Consider the following 21,955-nt stretch of genomic DNA (forward strand, 5'->3'; position numbering starts at 1 on the left):
TTGTTTCAATTAACCCTCCTTTGCAATGCAGGAGCGTCCCGGTAAGCTTTGTTTCAAAAACTTGGAATTTTACATATATGCATAATTCTGATGTTGAATGAGAACCTTAGAAGCATTCCCGGCGTGCATCTAGGCTAGTGTAGATGGTGACCGGATGGAATTTAAATTTTGTTTTGCTTGATCATGAATTCTTGATTGTATTGTTGAAATTGTCTTGTGATTGAGCGATGGGTTTTGTGTTTTTCACTACCCTGTATATGAATTATGTATGTATGTTGTTATGATTGAATTACTTTTGACAAGATTGCCTCCCTTAAGTGTTCAGTATCTTGTTAATTTGTAATTTGATAACAAACTGATCGTAAAGTTCAATCTTTACAATGCCAAGTTCTAAGTTTTCAGAATAGTTTTATGGTATATGTTGTAGCATCAATCTGCCATTTGATTATTTTGAGAACCATTTAGTTATAGACTTGCAACTTGTGTCTTTGATTTTTAGAATATAATTGTATCTTCAACAGAAGGATTAGACTTTTATATTCTTGAAATTAAAACAATGTAATATGAAATTTTAGAAACTATATTTGGTGAACTGATCTTTTCTTCTTGCTAATATGTGTTGAAAGTTCAGGGATATTTTAGCTTCTAATTTTTCAGCTTTACAATTAAGAAAAATAGTATGTTGAATTGTCTTTGTGCCAACAGGTAAAGCTTTTCAATTGAATGTGCATTTTGGGGATCTTTTCTGTTTTCTGTGTGAAATTTTTCACTCGTTTGCTTGTTTGATTTTTTTGTGGATTGCTATGAATTTTTGCATTCAAGTTTTTTCAAACAAAGCCTTTAAAATTTTGAACAGAAAACTGAAATTTTTCTTTCTTTTCCTTGTTTTCAGCGATGAACTCAGGTTATTCTCTGCACAACATTGAGCCTCTTAATGGCTCAAATTTTAAAACATGGAAAGAGCGTATTGAGCTTTATCTTGGCCTCCAAGGACTTGATGTGTGTTTGAGGGAGCCTCAACCTGTTTTGAATGATACTAGTCCTGAGGTGATAATTGTGAAACACAGGGAGTGGCATAGGACCAATAGAATGGCCAAACTAATTATGAAACAAACGATGTCACCTGTGGTGAGGGGTAGTGTTGCTGAACCTGATACGGCTTTGGGATTTATGACCGCTATTGGCCTGAAGTTTAAGGAGAATGAGAAAGCAGAGATTTCAGCCTTACTAGATCAGCTTTTAGGCATGAAGTTTGACACCTCAGAGAGTGTTAGGGAGCATATAATGAAAATTATTCACATAACCACTAGACTTGGTGAATTGGAGATTGCATTCTCTGATGCCTTCATTGTTCACTTGGCCCTGATCCATCTTCCTTCTAGTTTTGGCCTACTGAAGACTGCATATTTTTAACAGAAGGAAAAATGGGACTTAAATGAGCTTATAGCAATTTGTGTGCAGGAAGAAGAGCTAATTAAGAGCCATAGGACTGTGTCTGTGAATCTGGTTAACAAGCAAAAATGGAAGGGTAAGGGCAAAGCTGTAGCGTCTAGTGCTGAAAATTCTGGTGAGGGCACAAGCGGGACTAAGCCATATCAACTTGGTCCTAAGAAGGGCATCAATAAGGGCAAGAAACCTGGGACATTTAAGTATTTTTTTTGCAAGAAGGAAGGGCACATTAAAAAGAACTGTAAGGGTTTTAAAGATTGGCTAGTGAAAAAGGGTAAGTCTTGGTTTTCAGTGTTTTCTATTGAAGTAAATTTAGTAAATTTTTCCCCTAGTTCTTGGTTTCTTGACACAGGCTCACCTATACATATTGCAAACAATTTGCAGGGCTTCATAACAAGGAGGGCACCAAGGAAAAATGAAGTCAACATCTCTGTGGGAAATGGAATTGGAGTAGCAGTTAAAGCTATAGGGACTGTTAGGCTAGTATTAGGCTCTGGAGCCATTTTTGATTTAGAGAATGTTTTTTATATCCTTTCTATGAAGAGGAATCTTATTTCAGTTTCGTGTTTAATCAAGAAAATATGTACTTTTTTCATCGACTTATCAGGAATAAAAAAAAATTTTGGTTCGAAATCTCTTGCCTTTGCTCATTTCATTAATGATTATTGGTTGCTGGATTGCTCTCTGCCTAAAGATGTGATGTTGATTGAAAATGGTGAATCAGATTTGAGTAAGAAAAGAAAGTTTAGTGAAAATTCTGCATTTTTATGGCATAGAAGGCTAGCTCATATTTCCAAAGAAAGATTGCAGAGAATGGAAAGGGAAAATTTGTTGCCTAAGCTTGACTGGTCAGATTTTGATACTTGTATAGAATGCCTTAAGGGGAAATTTACTAAATCCAGGAACAAAACTTCAAATACAAACACTGAACCACTTCAGTTGATCTACACTGATATTTGTGGACCATTTGCAAATACCACCATCTGTGGAAATAGATACTTCATCACTTTCATAGATGATTTTACCCGTTATTGTCATGTCTTCTTGTTGTCTGAAAAATCTCAAGCTTTAGAGAAATTCATTATCTTTAGAGCTGAAGCAGAAAAAGAATTGGGGAAAGAGATTCAATCAGTTAGATCAGATAGAGGGGGAGAATATTACGGTAGATACACTGAAGCAGGACAACAAAAGGGGCTTTTTGAAATGTATTTAGAAAAACATGGAATCCAAGCCCAATACACTACACCCGGAACACCAGAATCAAATGGTATTTCAAAGAGAAGAAATAGATCTCTTCTTAACATGGTTAGGAGTATGATGTGCACCTCAGGATTGCCTAGATTTCTTTGGGGTGAAGCATTAAAAACTGCCAATTATTTGATAAATAGAACTCCAAGCAAAGCTGTCACTAAGACCCCTTATGAACTGTGGACGAATAAAAAGCCTAGTGTGAATCACATTCATGTTTGGGGATGCAAAGTTGAAGCTAGACCTTATCCAAAAACAGTTTCAGCCTATTTTATTGGTTATCCAGAAATATCTTTTGGTTACAGATTTTATTGTCCTAATCACAGTACTAGAATCATTGAGACAAATAGAGCTGTTTTCCTTGATGAAATAAACCATTCCCATGCTTTCGAAGACCTTGAGCTTGAGTTTCAAGAATTGCCTGACGATGAAACTGAAATGTCAAGCACACCTCTTGACTTCAATATCCCTACTGAACCTGTTCTGCAACCTCAACTTGAAGTTGTGCAACAAGTTCAACAACCAGCTCAAAATGTTGAACTGCCAAATCCAATAGAAATTGAAGTAGAACCTCAAGTTGGTGTTGTGGGGGTGGGACAAAATGAAAATATAGTTGCAGGAGAAGCTCAAAACGAGCTTGCTACTGATAACCAGGTTTTAAGAAGATCAACAAGGGTTAGAAGACCAACAATTAATAGTGCAGAATATGAAGTGTACCTGCAGGAGGCAGATTTTGATTTTTGTGATGATAATGACCCTTTAACTTACAAGCAAGCTGTTGAAAGTGATCAGAATCTGAAGTGGGAAGAGGCAATGGAAGCTGAAATTAAGTCGATGCATGATAACCAAGTTTGGGAATTAGTAGAACCTGTTAAGAACCATAGAGCAATCGGCTGTAAATGGGTTTATAAAACCAAAAGGTGTGCAGATGGATCGATTGAGAGATATAAGGCTAGACTTGTGGCCAAAGGTTTTACACAACAAGAAGGGATAGATTTTAATGAGACTTTTTCACCCGTTTCCACAAAAGATGCTTTCAGAATTATTATGGCTTTAGTGGCACATTTCGACATGGAATTGCACCAAATGGATGTGAGGACTGCCTTCTTGAATGGAGACTTAGATGAGGAGATATACATGAGACAGCCTGAAGGTTTTATTGAGCCTAGAACTGAACACTTAGTTTGTAAACTTAATAAATCAATTTATGGTTTGAAACAAGCCTCACGACAGTGGTACCTTAAGTTTGATGTAGTTGTGTGTTCTTTTGGCTTCGTAGAAAATTTGGTTGATGAATGTGTATATATGAAAATCAGTGGCAGGAATTTTATTTTTCTTGTGCTTTATGTGGATGATATTTTATTGGCAAGTACTGATAAGGGGCTGCTGCAGGAGACCAAGTCTTTTCTTTCAAGTAATTTTGATATGAAAGACTTGGGAGAGGCTTCCTATGTTATGGGAATTGAAATCTCTAGAGATAGAACCAAGCATTTGCTGGGACTATCCCAGCAGAATTACATTTCAAAGATATTGAAGAGATTTGAAATGCATAATTGTTCTCCAGGACAAGTGCCTATGTCTAAGGGTGATAAACTGAACAAGAGTCAATGCCCCAAAAATGATATTGAGAAAGAAGACATGAAGAGCAAACCATATTCTAGGCTTGTGGGGAGCTTGATGTATGCTCAGGTCTGTACTAGACCTGATTTGGCTTTTGTAGTAAGTATGTTAGTTAGGTTTCAATGCAATCCAGGACATGAACACTGGATAGCTGGGAAGAAAATCTTAAGATACTTGCAGAAAACCAAAAGTTATAGCTTGGTTTACCGAAGAGTGAGTGAGCTTGAAGTTGAAGGTTTTTCAGATGCAGACTTTGCAGGGCAATATTTTGATTCTGGAAAGTCAACTTCCGGCTATGTATTCATGCTTGCTGGAGGAGCCATAGCTTGGAAGAGTGTAAAGCAAACGCAAACTGCAACCTCCACTATGATGGCAGAGTATATTGCCATCTATGAAGCAACGTGTCAAGGATTGTGGCTGAAGAACTTCTTGCAGCAAACCAAGTTAGTGAGCTCCATTATTTCTAAACCATTGAAAGTACACTGTGACAACTCAGCTGCAGTTTACTTTACCAAGAACAATAAAAGATCAACCAACTCTAAGCATATTGACTTGAAATATTATAGTGTTAGAGAAAGGGTGAAGCATAAAGAGCTCGATATTGTGAAGATTAGTACCCAGAACCAGTTGGCTGATCCATTTACCAAACCCGTAACTGTTGCAGCTTTTCAAAATCATACTCGATGTATTGGCATTCTGCCTACTTTGGATACTGAAGCTTAATGGGAGTATAGCCAAGTTCAGTGGGAGTTCTGTTTTGTTTTGAGCTGATTTTTAAGTTTTATGATTAATGTTTCAGTTTTATATTTTGAGTTTTAAGAACTTATCAAGTTGTATTTGACATTTGAATTTTACAAGTCAATAAAATTCAGTTTATCGATGGTGTATTTAGTTATACTTTTATTTGCTGCAGCTTTTCTTTTGAATTATGTTTTGATCCGTTTCTAACCCTTACCATATATGTATACATTCAGCAATTAGTTATTATGGATCAAAATTTTGATAACACATTATGATCGGTTATAATCATTGACTGAGTGTTGAGGTTCTTGCACATTGAACCATTAAGAGGACCATGTACAGATGCATCAAGAGTTAGAATTCACATTCATTGGCACTGTACATATTAAGTGATAATTCTAGTGTCTCATGTGATGCACGATCATGGGGTTTTGTAATTGCAAAAGGATCAATTTTTTACAATTTTGAATCTTTTCTGTGGTTCTTCAACATGGTTGTACATTGACAGAGATTTGGTTAGATCAAGGTACTTATTTTATCTCTGTGCACACTTTGGTTGATTACTATGTCTATATTGAGCAGTATTCTTATTACATGGATTCACTAGATGTTCAAGTGGGAGAAAGTAATCTGAGATAATATGAGAAAACCTATTCCATGATATTCGTATTTATATGTGAATCTAATATTTATGATTGGGAATCTAAATGGCTTGGTAACCAAGCAAGAATATATCGGATATATTTTGTTAGATACAGTAATAATGATATTAAGTAACCTGTTATGGGCAGGTATTCATTGTTCTGTACAATATAAATACAAGGTCCCTGTGACCTCTCAAAACACGCAAGCATACAGTTCTAGCCCCATAGATAGTAGGTTCTAAGTTGAGAGGATCACGGAAGACCTTGTTGCAAGATCGATGGCCTTCTCCACCACTGCTGATATGATTCATATTCATAACCGATTCTGTTATTATCTTGCTATGTTATACTATATATATGATCTTCATCTTGTGTTTATTATTTGTGCAAGTTCATGTGTAGTTTATTTTCCGCTTACAGTAGCTAGTTAGCTAGCATCAAAATAACACGGCGTACGAAATTAGGAAGACATCATCGTCAACGTACTGATCGATCAACTTTTCCAGGGTCAACCTCGAACACTACACGTGTGGCGATAATGCAATAAGTAAATGAATCCGTCTGATTAATTTATATCCAACTCATCGTCGATCATATATTGAATACTGTATACTTTGGCTGGAATGATCTAAATCATGATTCCAGTAAATTTATAAATAAGACTAGATATCAAATTCTATGTGTCTCTAAATAAAATAGGTACAAAGATTTACTCTTTTCTTGATAGTGCTTCTGAAAGTGCACAAGGTGCTAGCTGTTAGTATCACAATAGCTGGTGGGTGTTCTAGGTTGCTTTTGCTGAATAGCACGCGTCTTCAAAGCACTTCACAGTGCGTTTACACGAATCACTTTAGAATGTGTATGCATATACAGTATGCACTTGAACTTTTAATAAAAGCACTACTTGAAGAAGTGATTTCTATAGAAACATTCCCTCCAACATGCCTTCGAATCAACAAAAGACATTGTGATTTAAATGTGTAGTCGTTTTCGACCCTTCTGTAGCTCACCCTTTGGAGTGTGTTTGGGGGGCGGGGGGAGAGGGAGAGAGATATGAAGAAACTGCATTGGATCCGGTTAACGGATTGGCTAACCGTTCTCTTGCCGTGTGAGTATCACATTTTTTTTTTATCTTCACCCCTAGAGAGAGAGAGATGAAGAAACTGCATTGGATCATCCAGATTGGCTAACCGTTTGCTTGCCGTGTGAGTATCACATTTTTTTTTTTTAATCTTCACCCCTACCCACTCTATACATCCCATTCATCTTATATGCCAATAGAAATTGAATTCGTATAAATACTACTTGAAAGAATACCACAATCAATAACATATTATGGGTTCCAAACCCATTTAAAAAAAAGAAAAGGTTAGGTGGGTAAAGTACTTGTAGAAGGCTCCAAGAGGTTGTGATTCAAATGTTGTAGTACGAGCCGAACACAAGAACATCGCCCTGTGGCTATGCGAGAAATGAAGTCATAAACATACCTCCATGGAGGAAAAATTTCTATATTTGAATAGGGTGTTTTTGGTTTTGTTTCTAGCAGAACTTCATTTACATGAAGACATACGCGGAACCACATGAATTTTTGCTTTGTTCAAGATGTTAACAACGAAAACAATTGGAACGACATAGAGAAGATTAGTATGGCCCCTTACACACATAAATCGAGAAATGATCCAAATATTTGGTTCATTTGTTTTTTTTTTATTAATTTATTTGGAGGAGTTTTGGTTTTATGTCCCGTCCTCCCTTTTGTACTTTTTTCTTTTCTTTTCTTCAAAATAAAATTCAATAGGGGATGAGCCGTCTAGACTACTCTTTTGTTTATTAAAAAAAAGGAAAAACAACGACAACAATTAAAAGAAGTTTAACGACAACAATTAAAAGAAAAACACTCAAAACATTGGACACCATATTACCTTTAATATAATCAGGTTCCAATAACTTATAATCATTCCCAGTTTGCAACGCACATGATCTGTTTTTAATGAATCAGGCTAAAATATTCATGGGCCTTGTCCAACAAAAAAAAAAAAAAATTTCATGGCCATGATTCCTTTATTCACTGTAGACATCTCACACATGACAATGTTATTGATTCGACAATTTCGTTTACGAAACTACCATGACTCTTTGTGGTGTTATTAAGGTCCTTTATAGAAAAAACATTACAAGTGACATAAGTAATTGCCAAAAAAAAGAAGAAGAAGCAAAAACATAAACACAAAATAGTAGACATAAGTGTTTAAAACCCTTGGAAAAAACCCTAGCAGAGCAAAAACCGCTCTGAGTAGTTAGCGGCATCAACACCGCTGTGCACGACGGCCTTCCCGGCAGTCGATCATGATGAGCGTGCGCATATTAGCATGGAATTGTCGAGGTATCGTTGGTGGTACCCGAAGGAGAGCCTTGGTGGATTTGATTCGACAGGAAAAACCTAGGGTTTTGTTCTTGTCAGAGACGTTGTGTTCTGAAGGGCAGCTTGAAACTCTCAGGGTTAGGGTTGGGTTTGATAATTGTCTGGGGTATGGGAAGAGTGATGAATCCCCGGGGGTAGCTTTTTTATGGATGAGCGATGTACCAGTTCATATTAGGAACTACTCGGCCCGACATGTCGATGTTTCGATTGGTACACCGGGGTCACTGGATGAATGGCGATTAATTGGTATTTATGGTTTTGCTCAGACTGCAGATCGTAGAGCTACATGGGCTCTGATGTGACAGTTAGCAGCCGGTTCCCCGCTACCATGGCTGGTTGTAGGGGACTTCAATGAGATTTTGGTCAGGGCGGAGAAGTCTGGTGGTGGGGTTTGCCAGATTGCCCAAATGCAAGCGTTCCGGGAGGCAATGGTGGATTGCAATCTGCTGGATATGGGGTTCAAAGGGAGTCTATATACGTGGGCTGACTATCAAACTAAGGAAAGATTAGATTGAAGCCTTTGGAACATCGGTCTCTGATCACTCTTCCCTGGGTCCTCTACGACTCATTTACATCAGAGCACTTCGGATCATAGCCCATTAATGGTGGAGGTGTGTGCTATCCCTCCTGTGCATAGGGCATGGAGAAGATTGTTCCGGTTTGAACAGTTTTGGGCAGTGCACCCTGAGTGTGAGAAGATAGTGCAAACGGGTTGGGAAACGCAGGTTTCTGGTGATCCTTTTAATAAGGCTGCTGGGAAGATCAAGGGTACTAGTGTAGCGTTCATGCATGGCAGAAATCAACGTTCATGTTTAGACAAGTGGAGATGCGGGTGGTTCGTAGTAGACTTGATGAATTGTTAGCAGCTCCTTTTGACCCAGCTGATCATGCAGAGAAGCAGGAATTGACTGCCAAGTTTCAGGCGTTGCTTACAGAAGAAGAAACCATATGGGTGCAACGGTCCAAGGCCTTATGGTTGAAGGCTGGGGATAGAAACACGGCTTATTTCCATCGCCGTGCATCCAACAGGAAACAACGCAATTCCATTAAGGGTTTGAACAACTCCGATGGTCGGTGGGTAATGGATATTAAGGATATTGAGAGGGTGGTCACATCTTATTATAGTTCCATATTCTCTACTGAAGGGGTGCACGATGCAGCTTGGAATCTTATACTGAACACGGTTCAGGCTCGGGTCACACCTGCTATGAATGGGGAATTATTATCCCCGTACTTGGACTCTGAGATAAAAACCGCTCTCTTTCAGATGCATCCATCTAAGGCTCCTGGCCCGGATGGTATGTCACCTTTCTTTTTTCAGAAATACTGGCATATTGTTGGTCCGGATGTTTGTACCGCGGTTAAGTCATTCTTGTCCTCTGGTATTCTACCTGCTGAGCTCAACTTCACGTATGTAACTCTTGTATCTAAAGTTGCTGAGCCTAAAGACATGACGGAGTTACGTCCAATTGCTTTATGTAATGTTCTGTATCGCATATGTTCTAAAGTGTTGGCTAATAGGTTGAAACGGATTTTGGACTCTGTCATATCACCACTCCAGAGTGCCTTTGTCCCCGGGCTGCTCATTTCAGATAATACATTGGTGGCTACCGAAGTAGCGCATTTTCTCCATACTAATAGACGGGGGGAGGATGATCATTTTTCTTTCAAGTTGGATATTAGTAAGGCTTACGATCGCTTAGAGTGGGATTTTGTGAAGAGTATGCTTCTTCGATTGGGTTTTGCTTATGAATGGGTGGAATTGATCATGACAAGTCTGAACACAGTGAGTTATTCTTTTCTAGTGAATGGGGAAGTTTGTGGTTTTGTTAAACCTAAGAGGGGTATTCGACAGGGGGACCCATTGTCTCCATATTTGTTCATCTTATGTGCTGAGGGTCTATCTTCTCTTATTCACCACTATGTTCAAAATCAGTGGATTCAAGGTATGACCATCACCCCCACTGCTCCCACATTGCATCATTTATTATTTGCTGATGATTGTTTCTTGTTTGGTATGGCTACTGAAGAAGAGTGTCAGCAGTATCATAATATTTTGTATACCTATGAGCTGGCCTCTGGACAACGGGTGAATTTACAGAAGAGTAGTGTTGCTTTTAGTAGACACATGGCTTTGGATAGACAAGTTTATTTGGCTAGTATTCTGGGAGTACAGCGGGTGGACAAGCATGACAGGTATTTGGGGCTCCCTACACATGTGGGGAGGAAGAAAACAGAAGCTTTTAGCTACTTGAAGGAGAAGCTTACTAAGAAATTGGTAAGTTGGCGAGCCAAACTGTTAAGTGGTGCGGGTAAGGAGATCTTGATTAAAGCTGTCGCCCAAACTGTTCCCAATTATGTTATGAATTGTTATTGTTATTTGTTGCCCACTGGGCTCTGTGATGATTTGCATCAGTTGTGTGCGGGTTTCTGGTGGGGAGACACGGATGATAAAAATAAAATTCATTGGCGATCAGGGGAGAGACTATGCATTCCTAAACATGAAGGTGGGATGGGGTTTAAGAATCTTCATTGGTTTAATTTGGCTATGCTAGCCAAGCAAGGATGGCGTTTAGTGCAAAATCCGAATTCCTTGATTGCGCGTTTGTACAAGGCCATATATTTTCCTACTGGGGATTTCTTTACTGCTGAGTTAGGGATCACTCCATCTTTTTCATGGCGTAGTATTCTATCAGCTCGAGAAGTGTTAGATCAAGGTCTGCATTGGCGAATTGGTTCTGGGGAGCAGGTGGATATTTGGCGGCATAAGTGGATTCCAGATACCTTTCCTCGCTGCCCTTCTTCTCCCCCTAGGGAGGATGCTCCTGGCTTTGTATCAGAATTGATTGATCCAGTACACCGGGTTTGGGATGTGCAAATTGAATTTATTCTTCTCTCCAGCAGATATTGATCTTATATTGTCTATTCCATTGAGTCGACGCGTTACTGCAGATCGGGTGGTATGGCATTTTGACAAGAAAGGTATGTTCACCACGAACAGCGCTTATTTTGTTGTAAAAGATATTGCTTTGGGTGCTGTTTTGGCACCCCCTGCACCTGTGGATCCACTGGCTAAGCTGTGGAAAGCTATATGGGGAGCTAAGGTTCCGGGGAAGGTAGCAGTGCATGCATGGCGGTGTTGTACCGGTATTCTACCAATTAGAGCTAATTTGCAGCGAAAGGGTTATATGGGTGATATGAAATGCTTGATGTGTAACCATCAGTTGGAAGATAACTTGCATTTATTTTTTCGTTGTCCGTATGCTCAAGAGATGTGGAATGCTGCCTCTATCACCATGCAGGTGCCAGCCAATTTGACGTTCCAAGAGTACTTTTTGCAATTAGCAGTTTCTTTTTCAAAGGATGCTTTTGCTAAACTTCTTGTGATTGTGTGGGCTATTTGGAAGAATCGGAATAGCCAGCTATGGGACAATACAAAGCAACGACCAAGTGAGGCGTCTATGCTTAGTTTGGGATGGCTTCATGAATTTTCTAAAGCTAATGCAGTATGTAGCAGAGACACTAGGCCCCGGCAGCAAGCATGGACAAAACCTGCAACTGGCTGGAAGAAATGTAATATCGATGGTGCTTTCATGGCTGGAACACGTCGAGGGGGAGTGGGGTGATCATGAGGGATGAATTTGGCCATTTTAATGCAGCAGCAGGCCGGCCTTTTGTCCAGGTCACATCTCCTTTCCACGCAGAGTTGAATGCATTGACTGAAGGTATGAAGTTAGCCGAAACATTGAGCTATGAGCAAGTTATATTTGAAGTAGATTGTCTGCTCTTAGTGCAAGCTTTGGTGCAGCAAGATGCTGATTTGTCTAGTTTGGGTATACTCATCACAGAAGTGAAGGATTTTATGCGCAGGCATGTTGATTATAAAGTAGTTCATGTATCTCATGAGGCTAACAAAGTAGCTCATGTCTTAGCAAATCATGCTTTGCACTCGAATGAGAGTCAAAGTTGGTTTGTTGTTGCTCCTGAGTGTGTTCGGGATGCCATTCTAAGTGATTGTAATCACTAATTGTTTCAATGAATTTCAGTTAAAAAAAAAAAAAGTGTTTAAAACCCTAAGTATTTGGAGCATCATCAAAATCAATTATAATTGGAAAAATGTTTAATACATTGAAACTCGACAGTTTCGAGATAGCTCGTGTGGGATTGGGAAACAAAACATAGCAAGTTATCATAATGTTTAGGTAATGATCGATTCCATGTACGGACGAGGGCCAGAGTAGCCGATGGTCTTCTTCTGATGGCCAAAGATGGGGAAGGACCACCCTATTGTTTAATTGTAGTACCTATTTGAGTTGGAATAAAAAATTGGATAAAAGGACTAATGATTTTTTTTTTTTTTAACTCTTTCTTAGGGTTCTTAAACCTCAAAAGTCAAAGCGTTAATTAAGTAGAAATTAACTAACTTCACGATCACTATAAGAAAGATTATCCAAATCCAATTCTTGTTACTTTTAAAATCATCTTTCTCACACCCTTTGTGAAAGGTATTCCACTTCCACTACGCTATATAAATCACTATACACAAACCAAACTCAACCAACCCCGCCTTCCACTTCCAAACTGTCTATTCTGATCCCCTTCTGCTTCTTAATTATTCACTGTTGTGTTTTCATGGATACCACTAAATGGTTCCTTCTACTCGCTTGTTGCTGTGTTTTTGTGATACATAACATCAATGGAGTCGAAGCTTCACACAAGGTATACCCAGAGTTTCAGTCTCTTCGTGCTGTGAAGATCAAGCAAGTCCACAGAACTGGTTTTCACTTTCAACCTCCCAGCCACTGGATTAATGGTACTCAATTCTGTTTGATTTCGTTACTGTCATTAAACCATTGATATTGATTTGTTTGCAGATTTAAATCATGAAGTTTTTCTCAATTCTCAGTTTGGTCCATGCATTCCGTTTTTCTTTGTAATTTTATTCATGTTTTGGATAAGAAAACCTATTCAAAGTGTTTGAACTATTTTCATGTACATGTTCAGAATTTTTAAATATGAAAAGAAAAACCATCAGCATTATGTCTTCGTCCAAAATCAAAAAATCAGCATGATGTCGTGAACTTTTAATATTTAAAAAGTATTGTGAAATCAAAGTGAACCTTTCTATTGTGCATGCACAATCAACCGTTCACCGGAAGAACTTTGCTATAAAAACTCTTTGGTATTCAATATGCAATACTCCTGGATTTTCTATAGTCGGATCAGGTGAAAAGAGAATGTTAAAAATTCCGAAAACATGTCGAACTCCGGACTACTGTAGAAACAGTATAACTTCAGTGCTAATGAGTTTTGAATTGTATTGTTGTTCCATATTTTAAAATTTTACCTGACTTTGGAGCATGTAAATTAAGAGCATGGTAGAAGATCTTTACTTACTGCTTTACAAACTTGCAAATGAAGAACAATGTGGTTAGGTGGATGATGTTGATGATATATATAGCACCCTATGAACCCCTATTCCACCATCGGTGGAGCCGTGGAGGCAATTGATTGTTCAACAGCATGGAGTCAATTATTTTTATCAATTTAATTTCAACTTATGTAAATGGATGCATGTCGGTCATTTAATTAATACGATGTCGTGGAATTCATAGCTGGAAAAGTGCTGATATTGGTCAGTTCATCAGAGCACAGGCTTCATGTGGTTTTTTGAAAGTTCTGGTGTGTGTTCAACAGGTTTCTCCTGATGAGATCTGCCTCCTCATTATGTTCTGAAAACCAACAGTCAAATCATCATAGCATCATAAATAAAAATACAGAAATACAAAACATTCATAAACCATATATTTCATATATCTTAAAGTGAAATAGTTGCATGCTTTTACCTTTTAACAATTACTGACTTCTTATTGTTTTACTTTGTCCCTTCCATGGCTGTTCATAAACAAATGAACCACAGACCCAAATGGTGAGTTTTCTTTAGCATGAAATTTACCAATCCTTCCCTTTTACTCACCAACTTAAATGTAACTAGTTACATTTCTATCTTTGAATTTTAACAGCACCTATGTATTTTGGGGGTCTCTACCACTTTTTCTATCAGTACAATCCCAAAGGAGCTGTTTGGGGAAACATTGTATGGGCCCATTCAGTCTCTAAGGATCTGATCAATTGGCAAGCCCTTGAACCCGCCATATACCCATCCAAGCCCTTTGACATAAACGGGTGCTGGTCCGGATCCGCCACCCTTCTCCCGGGAAACAAGCCCATCATCCTCTACACCGGACTTGACCCGGAAAAGCGCCAGGTCCAAAACTACGCCTTGCCCGCAAATGTTTCCGACCCATATCTACGCAAATGGGTTAAGCCCGACAACAACCCGCTAGTGGTTCCGGATGCAAGTATGAATGCATCCCAGTTCCGTGACCCGACAACCGCTTGGTGGAGCAATGGGCACTGGAAGATGTTGGTGGGTGGCAAGAGAAAGCATAGAGGAATGGCTCATTTGTATAGGAGCAAGGATTTTGTTTATTGGGTCAAGGCCCAGCACCCGCTTCACTCTGCCCCGAAAACGGGTATGTGGGAATGCCCGGATTTTTACCCGGTTTCATTGAAGGGCAAGGTAGGGTTGGAGACATCAAAAGATGGTGGGAATGTGAAGCATGTTTTGAAAGTGAGCCTTGATGAGACTCGGTATGACTACTACACTGTTGGAAAATACTTTCCTAAACAAGATAGGTATGTTCCTGATAAGGAATTGGTGGATGGTTGGGCTGGATTGAGATATGATTATGGGAACTTCTATGCTTCCAAAACTTTCTTTGATCCTGCAAAGAATAGAAGAATTTTGTGGGGCTGGGCTAATGAGTCTGATACTCCTAACAATGATGTTGAAAAGGGATGGGCTGGAGTTCAGGTAATTATCCTCATTTGTCTCTCAAATATTACAACTATTGTTTCGTTTTAATGATCAAATTCCTAATCGCATTTCAAATAAAGTTGAGAACAAGAAACTTCTTCTAGTGTGTCTAACTTTTGTGGGAGATATGATCAGCACTGTAGTAACTGTAAAAAGACCATTGGTAACACTTATCTTATTCATTTGTTGATGGACGAGCCATTTTGTGTAATATTAGTTAATCATGTGCGCACTAACATTCAGATTATTTTTATTTTATATGCAGGCAATCCCAAGGACTGTGTGGCTGAGTCCTGATGGGAAACAATTGTTACAATGGCCTGTTGAAGAATTGGAAACTTTAAGGGGACAAAAGGTCCAGATGAAGAATCAAAATCTCAAAGTGGGAGATCATGTTGAAGTTAAAGGAATACATGCTGCCCAGGTTTGATCCTCTAATATGTTAGTATATTACCGTTAAGATGATTTTTTTTTTTTTTGGTCAAACCGTTAAGATGATTATTTGTCATTCATATATGTCACTGAATCACACAGGCCGACGTTGAAGTTATATTCTCTTTCAAGAGCTTGCACAAAGCAGAGAAGTTTGACCCTAAATGGTCAAACCTTGATGCCCAAGCAATATGTGGGCTAACGGGTTCAAAAATTGGAGGTGGCATTGGCCCATTTGGGCTATTGACTTTAGCTTCACAAAACCTAGAGGAATTCACTCCTGTCTTCTTTAGGGTGTTCAAAACTCAAGGCAATAAGCATAAGGTTCTCCTGTGCTCTGATGCAAGAAGGTTCGTCTTTGCCTTTGTTTCTTTATTAAAATTATGTTGCACCAAACACATAATAGGAAAATTTCTTAATTTTTTAAAATTAGAACCCAAATATGAATAATGAATATTATCGCATTGATTAGGACCTTAATAATTATGATAATAGTTCGCACATCTAGTATTACTAGCATTTAAATCTTTTTTATTGACTCTTAGCACTGTCTAATTTATCACTTTGGGTGGGCCGGACAGTTCCTCTTTGCAGGATAATCTGTACAAACCATCATTTGCTGGTTTTGTAGATGTAGACTTATCTGGTAAGAAGCTCTCCCTCAGGAGTTTGGTACGTGCTTAATACGAATAATTTCCTTTGCAACTCCTTACGGTTTTAGTTAGTAATTTAATAATAATTTTCCCTTTTTCTTTGTCCTGTTTAAATGCAGATTGATCATTCTGTTGTTGAGAGTTTTGGAGCTGGAGGAAAAACATGCATTACTTCTAGGGTTTACCCCACTCTAGCTGTTGACAATAAAGCTCACTTGTATGTGTTCAACAATGGGACTGAGGCTGTCACTATTGAGAGTCTCGATGCGTGGACTATGAATGCTCCTAAGTTGATGAACCAATATTCCCAGGTCTAGCTAGTTAGAGCTATCAGAAAAAACGGTTCAGAATGTAAATGCTAATTTCTAAGTAATTAGCTAGCCTGAGCTAAATGTCTAGGTATGTAATAAGGATCTATGATTCATATGACCCTGATCTTAGGTTTCAATTTTAATTCGTTGTTTGGCCCATTAGTTCTTCGACGAAATTCACTCTCTCTTTATTTTTTTTTTTTTTTGGAGAAGTTGACGAAACACTGTCTTTAATTTGTAGTAAATTGAAAAACAATGAAATAATTTTCTCAAGACCCACAGTTCATTGTTTACTTTTTGGGATCAAATATAGTTATTGTTAATAGATTTGTTTTTTGAACAGAGCCCAACTTGAAGACGAAATCTAACACTAATATTCCATATTCCATTAATAGAGACTAGAGAGTAACCAAATCCAAACTGACTCCTTGTTAATCTCCACGTGTACACTATATCCCTTGTTGTACTCTCAACCACCCCTCTTTCTCATCTCTCGCGCTAAAAATAGACAACCGAATCCTATTAACACCAACATTAATGTTTTTCACAATTAGCTCTATACTGTGATCCAATATGGATATCGTAAGAAAGTTGCTTCCAGTGTTTTTATTTGCTTGGTGTTGCGTTTTTGTTATAAACAAGAATGGAGTTGAAGCATCACATCGGATTATCGAACGTCTTCAAAATGTTAAGGCCCTTGAAGTGAAGGACGCCCACAGAACCAAGTTCCACTTTCAACCTCCACAGCATTGGATTAACGGTAATATGCATGAAGTTTGGTTATATTTTTTATGTTACACGAATTTTCTATGACTCTACTGATGATATGAATATTATGACCTGCAATAAGAGAAAGAAAGTCCCCATTTATTAGAGCATCGGTGTGATGCCAGTCAAGGACATTCGAACGATCAAGTCAATATGATATTCAACATAATTGCTTAACCTAACCTTCTTCCGGATTCAGGGAGCTATTTTCATTGTTACTCATAGCCGTACTGACATTGTTAGGTGCCGTTAAATTGTGCTGCTACAACCATTATATTCAAAATGAGTCAATTTTTGAAATATCAAAACTTATCATTATGCATAATTTGGATTGGATTTTATGAATCGCACTTTGTATGTTCTTGTAACTAGTCACTGACTTCTTTTATTTTTGTCTCCGTGACGGCCAATAATCAAAACATCAACCACAGATCCAAATGGTGAGTGTTTTATCCCAACAACCAAATTCGTTGTTCATTTACGGTGGTATTTGAATGATTAATTCCACTTTCTAAAGTGAAATAATTTCACTTTCAAACACCAACGTAAATTTACGTTCGTGTTTGAATACCTAATTTGTATATCTCATCCACTCTCTTGATATTTTGCACAGGACCCATGTACTTCAACGGGGTGTACCACTTATTCTACCAATACAATCCCAAAGGATCTGTGTGGGGAAACATCGTGTGGGCGCACTCCGTCTCTAAAGACCTAATCAACTGGGAAGCCCTAGAACCAGCCATATACCCCTCCAAACCCTTCGACATGAACGGTTGCTGGTCCGGATCCGCCACCATCCTCCCGGGCAACAAGCCCGTCATCCTCTACACAGGCCTCGACCCGGAAAAGCGCCAGGTCCAGAACTACGCCATCCCCAAAGACGACACCGACCCCTACCTCCGCGAATGGATCAAACCAGACAACAACCCATTGGTGGTGCCCTCCCCGGAAATGAACGTCAGCCAGTTCCGCGACCCCACCACAGCCTGGTGGTACAACGGCCACTGGAGGATGGCTGTAGGAGGAAAGAGAGGGCAGCGAGGCATGGCGTATCTGTACCGGAGCATGGACTTTAAGTTCTGGGTCAAGAGCAAGCACCCGCTCCATTCGGCTGAGAATACCGGCATGTGGGAGTGCCCGGACTTTTTCCCGTTGTATAAGAATGGGAACAAGCAGGGAGCGGACACCTCGAGAGTTGGGCCGGATGTGAAGCACGCGTTCAAGGTGAGCCTGGATGAGACGAGGTATGAGTACTACACACTGGGGATGTATAAGCCGGAAGATGACTCGTACAAAGTGGATCCGAGAATGCTGGACAGTCGGGACGGGTTGAGATATGATTATGGCAACTTTTATGCGTCCAAAACTTTCTTTGATCCTGTGAAGGGTAGAAGGATTTTGTGGGGTTGGGCTAATGAGTCTGATTCAGCTGACGAAGATACGGAAAAGGGGTGGGCCGGAATTCAGGTACGAGAATTTAAGATTTAGGTTTAGGGTCAGCTATATCACCCATAATGATATTAACTCATCATGATTACTGCTTTAATAATATGGGAAAAATTCACCAACGGTGTCTGGACACTTGGGTGACTTTCAAAATGATACCTGAACTCTGAATGTTATCAATGTTGGTATTATTTCGTATCAACGTCGTACCTACGATCAATTTTAGTCACGGAGCCGTTAAATTTTGCACGTGCGATGCACGTGAGTAACTAAATAAAGATAAAAAGACCAAGTTACCCTCAAATTTTTTTTTTCCATCTTCTTCGATCTTTCTTTCTTTCTTCTTGCTTTTTGCCTTCAGACGCCATCAAATCTGTGTTTCCACCCCTCGTCTTCTTCCTCTCCCCTCAATCAACAACTCTCTCTGAGTTCACTCGCCGATTCTTCAGGCACATGACGCCGACGCAGTTGGCCTCGACGAAAGGATCGGCGGCTTACTCCATGGCCGATTTCAGATCTTCGACAAGCGAGTCTTCGGGAAGACTCTGTCCTTCATTTTGGGGGATGAAATTGAAATTGAAATTGGGATTGGGATTGGGATTTGGATTTGGATTTGGATTTGGATTTGGTTGGGTTCTCTGTAAACTTGCTGGTGTTTTGTTGTAGTTAAATAACTTGATATTAATGGATTTTGAGTTTGAGTTCGATTGGTGGAGGTGTGGTTATGGGTGGTGACGGAAAATGAAAATCAGAGTTTCTGCAAGGTCTTCTGGGTTCTCGCCACTGCCTCTGGTGTTGCCATCTGGCTCAGCGGTGCCACGGAGAACTTTATGGTGATGTCGCGGTCGAGGGAGGAGGAGGCGGGGCGGATTCGTCCTCTTCAGCAATGGGCTGGTGGTGCGCTTGATCGGCTGGTTGGGAGTGAAGGTCGGCAGAGGCAGACGGAGGTGTTCGAGCGGTGGAGGAGGAGGAGGCAGTTGCTCAGTGGCGGTGGAGTCCAGTGGCCGCTGGTCGTGATGGAGGAGTAGCTCTTCTTGTGTCTGCTGTGATTCTCTGTGGCCATAATCGCTTAAGGCGGCGCCGGTTTTCTTCAAGGCCATGACGTAGCCGGAATGGCCTGCTACTGAGATGATTTGAATCTTGATGATTCAAACCAGGGGAAGAAGAAGCGTTACCAAAAAAAAAAGGGGAAGAAGAAACCAAAAACAGAAGAAGAAAGAAAGAAAGATCGAAGAAGAAAAAGAAAAAGGAAAAAAAAATTGAGGGTAAATCGGTCTTTTTATCTTTGTTTAGTGACTCACGTGCATCGCACGTGCAAAATTTAACGGTTCCGTGACTGAAATTGATTGTAGGTACGACGTTGATACGAAATAATGAGTCCAGGTATCACATTGATAACATTCAGAGTTCAGGTATCATTTTGAAAGTCACCCAAGTGTCCAGACACCGTTGGTGAATTTTTCCCTAATAATATTTAGAATCAGATGCTTTTGTATGGGTCAAGTGACCAATAATACAAATTTACACGATCACTTACAGAAACGGTACACACACACACACAATACATTAATGCATATCATGATGGACAAATTAGGTCAGACACAAACCGGAGGTTTCTATAGAATTTATCTTGTCCAAATAGATTTGTTTGTGTCTTTCAAATACTATTGTGTCAATATCGGAAGTAAATATTGACTAATAACTATTGTGATAAGTTAATTGTTGGCTGTTGATTAATGGGCAGGCAATTCCACGACAGATCTGGCTCAGTCCTGATGGGAAGCAAGTGCTACAATGGCCTATCCAAGAAGTGGAAACTTTGAGGGGGCAAAAGATTGACATAACAAATCAACTTCTAGAAAAGGGAAAGCCTTTTGAAGTTCGTTCAATAACTGCTGCACAGGTTTGATTGGTGCCCCTATTGTTATTGATTTGAAATAAATCAAAAATCATCTGCCGGCATTTATAAATGTTTTTTTTTTTAATTTTTTAATTTTTGGCAAATATCATTTATAAATGCTAATTGGAACAATATCACACAGGCCGATGTTGAAGTTACCTTCACCATTCCGAGCGTGGACAAAGCTGAGGAGTATGATCCTACCTGGCGGGATGCGGAAACGGCGTGTGCGGCAAAGCGTTCGAATGTTCCAGGTGGTGTTGGGCCATTCGGACTCTTGACATTGGCCTCTCAAAACCTAGAGGAGTTCACTCCCGTCTTCTTTAGGATTATCAAAATAAAAGAGCAAAAGTACAAGGTTCTTATGTGCTCTGACGCAAAGTTTTCAACTTTGAAGCCGTTCGATGAGAAACAGTATAGACCATCGTTTGCCGGCTTAGTAGATGTAGATATAGCCGCCGACAAGAAGATTTCCCTCAGGACTTTGATTGATCATTCTGCTGTTGAAAGTTTTGGAGCAGGAGGAAGAACATGCATCTTATCTAGGGTTTATCCGACCCTAGCTGTAAACGATGCAGCTCACTTGTTTTTGTTCAACAATGGCACCGAGCCAATTACTGTTCAGACTCTCACTGCTTGGAGTATGAATGCTCCTAAGGCCATGAACCAGGGCGAAAAATGAAGTACTCATCAGAAGGTAATTTGATCGAGCTTATAGACATGTATGAGCGTTACAGTAGACATGTCGATCCCATAGTAGGTGTTGTTGCAATTGGATTATTGAAGGTTCTGTAATGGCCCTCATATGTTGATTTGTGATTCCATTTTAATTGAATTGAACACGGTTTTCCGATTGAAATCCTCATTTTATATATAAAACATATCACATGCATGGAAATCCCACTACTTCCGGTGTTGTAAAAGTCCAAATCGTCGTGAAGTATCGATCCGTATCTAACTTTAGTTAGTAGGCCGCGGCGCGTTAAGTGAATGTGGTGACGCACTGAAGTTGGACCCTTGAGTAAATATAAGGGAAAAATGCACGAACAGTGTCTGGAGACTCTGAGGACTGTCAAAATGATACCTGAACTTTCAAATGTATCAATGTGATACTTGGACTTATATTTTCTTGTCAACGTAGTACCTACATCAACTTTCCGTCACGGCACCGTTAAATTTACCACGTGTGAGGCACATGACATACAAAATGAAGGTAAAAAGACTGATTTGCCCTATAACTGACATTTAAAATGCACGAACAGTGTCTGGAGACTCTTAGGACTGTCAAAATGATACATGAACTTTCAAACGTATCAATGTGATACCTGGACTTATATTTTCTTGTCAACGTAGTACCTGCATCAACTTTCCGTCACGGCACCGTTAAATTTACCACGTGTGACTGTGTGAGGCACGTGAGGTACAAAATGAAGGTAAA

General features: G+C 39.4%; 2 protein-coding genes and 1 pseudogene across 3 annotated transcripts; all 3 read left to right on the top strand.

The window, feature by feature from the left end:
- Positions 1-7,297: 7,297 nt before the first annotated feature.
- LOC112195563 lies at positions 7,298-7,391 on the top strand (annotated as a pseudogene).
- A 5,260-nt stretch (positions 7,392-12,651) lies between these two features.
- On the top strand, positions 12,652-16,631 carry LOC112191758 (beta-fructofuranosidase, insoluble isoenzyme 3). Of its 2 annotated transcripts, none has more exons than XM_024331158.2 (7): positions 12,652-12,937; positions 14,045-14,053; positions 14,148-15,001; positions 15,270-15,428; positions 15,539-15,786; positions 16,018-16,108; positions 16,209-16,631. In XM_024331158.2, exons 1-7 carry the CDS (start codon positions 12,757-12,759, stop codon positions 16,404-16,406), a joined length of 1,740 nt encoding a protein of 579 aa, XP_024186926.1. In that variant the 5' UTR covers positions 12,652-12,756; the 3' UTR covers positions 16,407-16,631. The 2 variants fall into 2 exon arrangements, with proteins under 2 accessions (XP_024186926.1, XP_024186927.1); XM_024331159.2 differs by having other exon boundaries at positions 12,653-12,937; positions 16,018-16,082; positions 16,209-16,348.
- Positions 16,632-16,958: 327 nt separating this feature from the next.
- Positions 16,959-21,376, top strand: LOC112193879 (beta-fructofuranosidase, insoluble isoenzyme 3). Its single transcript, XM_024334130.2, has 5 exons — positions 16,959-17,160; positions 17,600-17,608; positions 17,782-18,638; positions 20,362-20,520; positions 20,660-21,376. The coding sequence occupies exons 1-5, from the start codon at positions 16,974-16,976 to the stop codon at positions 21,197-21,199; spliced, it is 1,752 nt and encodes a 583-aa protein (XP_024189898.2). The 5' UTR covers positions 16,959-16,973; the 3' UTR covers positions 21,200-21,376.
- Positions 21,377-21,955: the final 579 nt, after the last annotated feature.

The sequence above is a fragment of the Rosa chinensis genome, chromosome 3 (genome assembly GCF_002994745.2).
Source record: "Rosa chinensis cultivar Old Blush chromosome 3, RchiOBHm-V2, whole genome shotgun sequence".
In the NCBI taxonomy this organism is placed as follows: Eukaryota; Viridiplantae; Streptophyta; class Magnoliopsida; order Rosales; family Rosaceae; genus Rosa; species Rosa chinensis.

Coding starts and splice junctions, on each gene's coding strand:
- LOC112191758 (XM_024331158.2), top strand. CDS start 12,757: ATGGATACCACTAAATGGTTCCTTCTACTCGCTTGTTGCTGTGTTTTT. Junction 15,002..15,269: donor AGGGATGGGCTGGAGTTCAG/GTAATTATCCTC, acceptor TTTTATATGCAG/GCAATCCCAAGGACTGTGTG. Junction 15,429..15,538: donor AAGGAATACATGCTGCCCAG/GTTTGATCCTCT, acceptor TGAATCACACAG/GCCGACGTTGAAGTTATATT.
- LOC112193879 (XM_024334130.2), top strand. CDS start 16,974: ATGGATATCGTAAGAAAGTTGCTTCCAGTGTTTTTATTTGCTTGGTGT. Junction 18,639..20,361: donor AGGGGTGGGCCGGAATTCAG/GTACGAGAATTT, acceptor ATTAATGGGCAG/GCAATTCCACGACAGATCTG. Junction 20,521..20,659: donor GTTCAATAACTGCTGCACAG/GTTTGATTGGTG, acceptor AATATCACACAG/GCCGATGTTGAAGTTACCTT.